The following is a 9837-nucleotide window of genomic DNA, read 5'->3' on the forward strand; positions in this document are numbered from 1 at the left end:
GCGGAGCGAGATGAAAATGAAGATGATGAACCTGCAGAACCCTAACAAGTGAGCTAACACAAGCACCGAGCTAACGCTAGCGTCGAGCTAACGTCACGAAATGCATTTTAATAGACTTTTCGGAGACAAAAACGGCAAAATGAAATGACTAATGAAAGACTTAAATTAAATCACGTAGGCCATATCATCAAGGATCTAAAACGAGCACACAGCGCTAACATATGAAGACGGTGCAACTGCTAATGCTAACAAAACAATGACAGGGACGTCTTATCATCACACTTTTTAGCGTTATTTACAGCTTACCGAAGTGCTCTGTTCGTCGTCTCCAAAGATAGAAGGAATTGAACCCTCAATCAGACAAAGTCTTTCGGCAAATCCTTCTTTATACTGGCGGAGGTTGCAGAAGCAGTCATCCTTGAAGTGCTTCGCACACACAAAAATGACCTTACCCACAGATGTGGGTACATTTATGTGAAAAATAAAACTCAACCAGGCACTTTGAAAAGGTTCTGATGCTGGGAGACGGTGTAATGAAGCGTGTGGGTTACTCCATCCAACAACCAAACATTTTGACTTATCCTCGGCATCCTTGAGCTTGGACTACAAAATAAAAGCGAGAAATAAAAATGGCGGATTGCTCGAAGTGTTGGGCCTGGAGTCGATGTCCTAAATTGGCAGTTCCGCTGCAAATACTGTGATGTAATAGTTCAAGAAACGTAATAGAGAATAGAAAAATCGAAACAGATTGAAAAATATGAGCAAAACAGAATATAAAGATATCTACGGAGCACCTGAAGAGACTTATTTGATTTTTTCTGTACTTTTAAACACTCTAAATATACAACAAAATTCATTTAAGGGCTAAAAAAGTGGATTTAGCACGATATGTCTCCTTTAAGTTTGTATTAATATATAATGACGAGAAGTCGTTAGATTCTTTATTTGTGAATCGATGTCTGAAGTTAAGTACAATGTATAGGACGGAGATCCAGAGGTCACAGGTTTCACTGTTTGGTAATGTGAGGCCGTTATCAGCACTACGTCACCTTTGAGGAAAAGTGCAGTGTGAACCGACACCAGTGTGTGTTTGTGTCCCTCTGTGAGACAGGAAGGAAGTCCAGGCTTTGTTTCCAGCCAGAGGTCAGAGTTTAAAACTTTGTTGGAACTGAAAATTCATCCACATTCAACCAGTGATCTGTTCAGATCCACAGCAGCTACATGGGAAGAATGGAGCTGAGCTGGAGGCTCTCATATGTAATCATTAACTATAGACACCTCTGTTTACTGTGTGTGACCCAGCAACTGAGCGTGAGTTCGTTTTTAATGTGGCTTCCCATAAAAGTTTTATTGTTTTTGTGAGTTCATTTATATTTTAGAAAACTCATTTAAAGAAGCAACTGAAACAACAACCAGGAGGATAAACACAAATCTGGTTCCTGGGAATTAGCACACACACGTGCACGCACACACACACTACATTTAAAGCCACGGCCTGAGGCTTCACCTCACAGAGGAGCCCACTTTATAACGTCTTCTTATTGCTCTCACACAGGCTGAACAGTCCTGATCCTGGTCAGTCAAACTGTGTATATACATTTAGATAACATATTTATAGCTGCAGAGCAAAGATGGACAACATTTATCACAACAGGGCCACAAAAATAAGATTGTTGATCCGAATACAACATAATCAACATCAATTTCAGCATTTAGAATAATGACCAATCTGAGCATGCTTTTGTCTGTATTTTTGTTGTTTTGTGCGTTTCTGTAGTCATTTTGTTCACTTTTCTATCAGTCCATATGTTTTCGTCGTTGTTTTGTATATTTTTTGAGTCATTTTGTGTATTTTTATGTGATTTTGTATTTTGTATGTAATTTTTTTGAGTTATGATTTTGTATATTGTTTGTTATTTTTGTGCGTTTTTGTAGACGTTTTTTGCGTTTTGTCAGAAATGTTAATGCTAGTTGTTCTTTTTTGTTTCTTTTCTTCACCTTCCTTCATTTTTTTATTTTTTTCTTCCTGTGATCATTACCTGCCCTCCCTAAGAAATGGTAAGCTAAACTTATTTAAGAGAGGGCAGTGTTACTCCGTAGATAGGGGGAGTCATTTTATGTATTTTTGTTGCTCTTTCCTGGTTTTATTGTAATTTTATGTGTTTTTGGAGTCCTTTTGTGTATTTTTCTGTAATTTTGTATATTGTTCCGTTACGTTACAGTTTATAGCTCCGCCCCCTGTGTTACATTACAGTTAATAGCTCCGCCCCCTGTGTTGCGTTACAATTAATAGCTCCGCCCCATACTAAACCATGACAAGATGGAGGTGATTGTCTTTGGTAACAAGGAAAAGAGGACTGCTGTTAGAAAGTATCTTGAGTCTCGATCTTTAAAAGCTAAAGACCAAGTCAAAAACCTTGGTGTTCTGATTGACATAGATCTTACATTCAGCAGTCAGATCAAATCTATCACAAAAACAGCTTCTACCACCTAAAGAACATCTCCAGAGTGAAAGGTTTAATGGCTCAGAAAGATCAGGAGAAACTGGTCCATGCTTTTATCTCCAGCAGACTGGACTATTGTAATGGTCTTCTGACAGGAATCCCCCAAAAGAGCATCAAACAGCTACAGCTGGTTCAGAACGCTGCAGCTCAGTTCTTAACCAGAACAAAGAGATCAGAACACATTACTCCAGTTTTAAAGTCTTTACACTGGCTCCCAGTCAGCCTCAGAATAGACTTTAAAGTTCTGCTGCTGGTGTAAAAATCTGTGAATGGGTTTGGTCCAGAATACATCAGTGACATGTTAGTCAGGTATGAACCCAGCAGGTCTCTCAGATCTATGGACACAGGTCAGATAGTGGAGCCCAGAGTTCACAGTAAACATGGTGATGCTGCTTTTAGTTGTTATGCTGCAAAGAAGTGGAACAAACTGCCAGCAGAGCTGAAGTCAGCATCCAATGTGAACATTTTTAAATCAAAGTTAAAGGCACTTTTTTTCTCTACTGCGTATGATTGAGAGAGAGATTTTTAGTCATGTTGTTGATGTAATGATGATTTTACTGATGATTTTAATTGATTTTACTGATGATTTTAAATGTTCTTATTGATTTTAAACAATTGAATGTTTTATCATGTAAATCACATTGAGTTGCCTTGAGTATGAAATGCGCTATACAAATAAATTTGCCTTGCCTTGCTCATAGTATGTTATAGTTAATAGCTCCTTAATAGCTCACATGGGGATGTGTTACGTTACAATTAATAGCTCCACCTCTGCATAATTGACAGGAAAGTATTTACAGCAGAGGAGTTTTTAAAGCTTTAGTCATTGCAGAGCTTTGTTAGTTTTTCTCACAAGATAAAAAAACCCAAACACTATTGTTTTACTGATGACGACACCTTTTAGGAGGTTTCTAGATTAATCACCAGAAATCTGACTAAATTCATTATGATTTTAGTCAATTCAATAGTATTGAGTCGACTATAATTAGTTCTACTTATTATACAACCACTACTTCAACTGGTAGGTATTAAATTGTACTTGTGAATTCTACATATGTACATTTATGTTAAACTTGTTTTATTTTGATACTTTTTGATGTATTATGTACAGTACTTGACTCCTTGCGTTTGTTGTTTCTATTTGTTTTTGGCTTTCAGACTGTAAGACAAATATAGAAATGACATTAAAATCTGACTGCTGATTGGTTCACTCCCCCTCTCGTCTGGCCCCTTAATAATAATTTGTGATTTCTGATTGGAAGAACATAGGTCTGATTGATTTCACTCTTTATGAGCTTTTTCTTCCAGTTTTTATGGTTTTTGTACTTTTCTCGGCACTAGTTTTCATTTAATCTTTGTTTAGTTTTAGTCTAGTGAAAATGCAAAGCGAGATCAGTGCCTACACAAGTGAATTCCTATTTTTCTCACAGACTGCAGCATTTCAAAAAACAGCAGCAGAGTCGAGTGTTCATCAACTGACGGAAGAACGAAAAACATCGCTGGACACGACTGGGCCTTTTGATGGGAACAGACTTCTTTGTTGTCACCAACGGGCAAGTTTTTGCCTGCACCCATGATCAGGAAGTATTTATTTCAGGATCAAAGTTGGATATGACGACACGGATAGTAACAGGAAGGGATTGAGTCCTAAGACACGTCAGTCAGACACAAAACGTGTGACCTCACGTAATGTGAGGTTGTGTGTGTGTGTGTGTGTGTGTGTTGGCTGTGGGAGGCAGGGATACTCACAGCCTGTGGATGAGTGATATTTTTCCACCTGAAAATAAAGGCGTGACCAGAGAACAAAGAGGAAATCCAACCGACACCAAACCAACAGGAGAGATGTGTAGCTGGAGGTGCTGATGTGTTTGTGTGTTATTCATGCATTGAAAGGACGCGTCAGTCATGCCTCCATGGTTGGTGTTTAACAATTTGTAAGAGGAGCGTTGATGAGAAAAGCAGTTTCACCATCTCACAAGGAAACGTGACACCATCACCAAAATAATAGTTGTACTTTTCGTACGTCACCATGACTCATAGGTCTCAAGTGGAAGTAATTTTCTGCAATTTATTGTACATCTTATTACAACACTTCATCCAGGGTTACGGTTATAAAACAACACCAATGAATTCAATTCAAAATTTAAAAAAAAAATAAATATCAGGCTCTAAGTATAGCTACATTTATGAACTCTAAAATTGAGAAAATAAACGGCTTTCAATGCTGTTTTGGCCCCGTACATTACGTTTAATCTGATTGGTCAGCTGATGATGTGATGCATTTGATTGTTGCCTGGTCATTTCATTTTTTGTAGTTTCACATTGTCTGTTGATTACATTGAAACAAAATAATAACAATTTACTCGGTAACGTTTGGGTGTAGACATGTAACGAATTACTATACTTCTTTTAGAACAAGTAAAATGACTAAGTGCCCATAAAAGCAGTTAAATTACAGTAATGTGAGAACCTGTGATCCATTACTTTCAACTCTGCCAATTTTTGAATGTTTAATCGTCATTCAACAACTACTTCTTCACCCTTTACCTCACTAAAGTACATTTGCTTTTGGTGTATGGGAGTTTAGGGATTATTTTTTGCATTATTGTATATTTTAGTTATAAAAAAAAAAAAGTACATTTGACACTTTCCATCTCAAACCTGATCATTAATGCTTGTGTGGGCAGGACTGTGTCTAAATACAAATATGCTGCAGACTGTAAGTATATTCCATTATATTTATGTATTTGATTAGTCTCCCTGCTCAGTGCTCACACACACACACAAACACACACACACACATAAATCTCATGGTTTTGTCATAATACATCTCTGCAGAGAGCCTGGAAACAAGTCTCTCCTTTTATAAAAATGCATTGACGCAAAGAGAAATCTATGACCTGCAGGACTGCGACCCTCCAGGACTGAGTAATAAAGTGACTTACTCAGCTTGTCCCCTCTGCAGCGTGGAGGAGCCGAGGAAAATAAAAGGTTACAGCGAACAAACGAGGTCTCTGTTTGTCAGTGTGAGACCTTCAAACAGCAGCTGCTGCACTTCTCTGCACAAACACTCCAACTGTATCCCTCTGTGAACCTCTTTAGTGCTTTAACAACTTCAGTCAAGTTTGGAGGAGCTGTGATCAGGTCCCTAGCTCAACACTTAAATATTTCAATGACAATAAGGGACATCGCAGACGCAGAATAAATACCTCGTCCATCGCTAAGATGAGAACAACAGCAGAAAAGAAAAGGTGAAGAGAGAGAGAAAATACAGCTGCGGGAGGAAAACGATCGAACCTTTTGTGCAAACAGGTTAGAGGAGGAGAAACTGGAGTGTGTAGGACTCGTGTTTCCACCGCGTCCCGAGTCCGACCCCTCGATTCGAGAGAGGAATGTGACTCAGGATCAGTTGTGAGCCAAACCCCTGCATACCACATGTGTCTGACCCCTGGATACCATGTGGGAGCCTCAGACTTCCACCGTAAAACAGCTTTATCACATCTCATCCATCATTCATTCATTTTTAACACGTCTGCAGCACAATCCACTCTGTTCAGACTCTCACCTGAAGAAACACCTCAACCTTGATCCAAAGATAACTCACACAGATGCTAAAGCAGCGACAATTTTTTATCAGATAAAATCATAGCGTAGGGCTCATAAATAAATCAAACATAATTTACTCTGAAAAGTAAAGTAAAAGGTTGAAATTGCTGCTTGAAAGTAGGCCTGGGCAATATATCGAGATTCAAGATATATTGAGTTTTCTATTTTGGAAATATAGAAAATTACAATATTGCCTGTAATTATGTATTTTTATTTCATATCTTATTTTAGTTTAACATACTAGTTTTAGGAGTTGCTGCTTACGCTATTTCTCCGAACAGGAAAAAGCCAAAAGTGGCACATAAATATGCCTGTGTGACATTTTGCATCAGCAAATTCAACCAGAGTTGTTTTTCTGGTAAGACTTAAAATAGTTAAATATATCTAGATTTATATCGTATATCGCCAATTTGAGAAAAAATATTGAGTTATGAGTTTTGGTTCATATCGCCCAGCCCTACTTGAAAGTTTGTTTTAATTTCATTTGTATCATTTATTAGGACAGCATACAAATACATTAAATTATTTAAAAAATAAAGATGTTTGTACCAGACTCTAGCTTAAAAGCTAATTTCCATCTGTAGTCGTTGGGGGCAGGGGTCAAGATGCAATGTATACAGTGCAAGTTATGTACTGTATATTCTACTGGTTAAAAAATGAATAAAATTACATGTAATAAATCTTCAAATTGGAATTGAATTCAATAATAGAGCAAAATATCTTGCTGTAGTTTTAATCTTCACTGTAAACACTCGCTTAATGACATTGTTGGAAAAGTTTTGCACATTGCATTGTGGGATATGGAGTCCCGTAAACATAGAAAAATGCATAGAAGCTTTTTTTCTTTTTTTACTTCGTTCGGACTGTGATTTCTTGTGTTTTTTTTGCCAGATGAGGAGGAAAGTGATTCTTTTGAGAGAACGAAGTAAAAACATTTCCAATGCATTCGTTTACAGGACTCCACCTCCCACAATGCAATGCACAAAACCTTTCCAAAAAATATCATTAACAGTATTTATAGTGGAGATCAAAACAAACTTTTGGCAGTTTTGAGCTGAAATGTTTGATTCATTGACCTTTAAGGCAAACACTAGGATTTTATCAGATAAAAACATATAGCAGCTTTAAAAGAGAAGTCTCCTCTATGTGTGAAGTATGATCCGTGTTGTTGACCTCTCGTGTGTGTGTGTGTGTGTGTGTGCACGTCACAGGTAGAGTGCAGTGTGTTTAATGCCCTCAGTGAGTGAGTGTGATTCCTCTCTGCACAAATGTCCATATTTAGGTTTGCTTGGAGCGTGGTCGACTCAGCGTGGTCACAGCACACGACAACTTGGCATGTTTACGTCTTGTTTTCACACGCATCCATTAGGAGTAAAACACTCCGTAGTGCAGGAATATTAAAGTGTGTTTAAAGGCATATTTGTTCCATTCAAATGCAAAAAACTATGAAACCTCAATACAGCTTTGTGTATGCATTTGACTGTAACTGCGTATTTCTGTTGTGTATGTGAGTATCAGTGACGTTCCCATCAGCCCTGCCTGGGATTCTTTTTTTTTTTAGCGTTGTACTTCAGACCACATGATCGAGACCAAGACTTGCCCAAGAGCAGAATGCACCACGACTTATGGGAGTCAATACTAAGCCATAAAAATCTATTTTAAAACCATGAGATGGTTGAACAGTTAAAGAGAATTCCCCCTTTAATCTTAATTTTCTTTGAAATACATTTGACAAACAAAAACAAAGTGTTTGCAACTCTTTCAAAGAACAACATGCAAAAATCTCAAATCCAGACAAATTGGTTCAACAAAAACCAGGCAAAACATAAAGCCATGGACGAGTCCAGATTTATCTAAAATACCTGAAAAATAAGATGTTTATTTGTCAGGCGAATGAGGCGTAAAGTAAGTGTTCAGAGTAGGGCTGGGAGATATATCGAGATACAAGATATATCAAGTTTTTTATTTTTGCGGTATAGAAAATCACAATATTGTCTATATATATAGATTATAGCTTATTTTGAATCTAAATACTCATTTTAGAAGTCTCTGCTTTTGCTATGTCTTAGAACAGCATGAAAAGCACAGTTAGATGGATCACTGAGTGTGTCCTAACCCAGATCTACCACTAAACAAGCCACACTACAGAACTCACTCACACATGCTGTCCTTTATAGGGGAAAAAGACACAAGTGGCACATTTTGTGCAACTGTTTGTCAAATTACAACATGAATGAATCAGAAACAGTTCCAGATGCTTCTCCTTATTACCACATTAATGAAGTTAAAGAATAGCAGATCAGAGCTGAGACCGAGACAGGACCAACACGTCCAAAATGTGGTCTTGAGACCAAGACCGGTCTTGAGAACTGCTGGTAGATCACTAGTTTATATAGCCTCTCATCTGAAATTCATAAATACTTGAATGTGTGTCACATGACTTTGTCCAAAGATATCAAAGAAATGTCCTTTCATCTTTAACTCCATATTTGTCCAGCGCACACACTCAAAACTTAACTTTGAAGCCTGCTTGAAACAGTGTGTGTGCGTGTGTGTGTGTGTGTGTGTGTGTGTGTGTGTGTGTGTGTGTGTGTCCCACCTTAAAGCTGGATAACTCCTGCTTGGTGAATCCATTGCTGTGGATGATCTTCATCTGTTTGACCAAAGTGCTTTTGCCGCTTTCTGCAGCACCTGTAAAAGAACCAAACGGTTTCGAATCAAAATCGTATTCATCACGATTTCAGTGTTTCCATGAGCTCGAGGCCCATCTTTGGAGGAGGACGGTCATGTTTGGGTCAGGGTTTGAATGAGAAAGGTTCAATCTTACCTAGAAGAAGTATTTTCACCACGTTCATCTCCCTCTTTGCGCACTCGTACAGCTCTCGGTCTATTTTGGCGCTGCGCGTCCTCGCACTTTTCTCCTCCTCTGTGACTTCGGTACCGAGACACAGTCCCATCCTGTGCGTTCATCTCCACACTCAGATCCGTTAGTTTCTGAGGCTGGGATCAGCTGCCTCAGCGGGAAAAACTAAAGTTCCGACCATTTCAAAAACATCCCAAACCAGAGCTTGGTCCAACCTCAGGGACTAAAGTTGCTTTTACGCACGCAGCTCCTGGCGCGTCTTTTCTCTACGAGCTGTGATGCAAATGCCGTAAAAGTGACTGCAGCCAAAATGAAGTCAATAATAAGAGAGTAGACACATAAAGAGAGGCTGTGGGTCAAAAAGTGCTGTGCCTCCTCAGAGGAAATCCACTTCTCCTGAAATGTTCCTCCTCCCACCGGGAAGGCGGGGACATGACGCACTGCCCCCGAGTTTCACCTGGAGAACCAAGACTGCTGAAATAGAAATAAAGCTAAAATAATATCACACGTTTTGTGAGTTTTTGTTGTTGTTTTGTGTGTATTTGGAGATATGTTACTTTATTTTGTCTGTGTTTTTTTTTTTTTTGTGTAGTTTGCTTTTGTTTTGTATATTTTTGTTGTAATTTTGCTGTTAGTGAATGTTTGCTGTTTTATGTATTCTTGTCATTTCGTGTATTTTCTGCATCTTGTTGATTTGTATATTTTTGTTGCCATTTTGTGTATTTTTGCTCTTCTTTTGTGTATTCTTGCTGTCATTTTCTGCATATTGCTGTTGTTTTGTGTATTTTTGTTTATTTTCTGCTATTTTGTGTGTTTTTGGAGTTGTTTTACTTTTTTTTGTCATTTTGTTTGTTTTTCTGTCAT

At 38.2% G+C, this 9837-nt stretch overlaps 1 protein-coding gene across 1 annotated transcript in view; it reads right to left on the bottom strand.

Moving 5' to 3' along the window:
• Window positions 1-9356, bottom strand: part of gnav1 (guanine nucleotide binding protein (G protein) alpha v1) — a 40497-nt gene extending 31141 nt beyond the window's left edge. The window contains exons 1-2 of the mRNA XM_028452620.1: window positions 8938-9356; window positions 8710-8801 (exon numbers count right to left, since the gene is read on the bottom strand). Coding sequence (XP_028308421.1) covers window positions 8710-8801; window positions 8938-9067 — 222 coding nt within the window. The 5' untranslated portion in view covers window positions 9068-9356. The remainder of the gene's footprint in view (window positions 1-8709; window positions 8802-8937) is intronic.
• Window positions 9357-9837: the final 481 nt, after the last annotated feature.

The sequence above is a fragment of the Gouania willdenowi genome, chromosome 1 (genome assembly GCF_900634775.1).
Source record: "Gouania willdenowi chromosome 1, fGouWil2.1, whole genome shotgun sequence".
NCBI lineage: Eukaryota > Metazoa > Chordata > Actinopteri > Blenniiformes > Gobiesocidae > Gouania > Gouania willdenowi.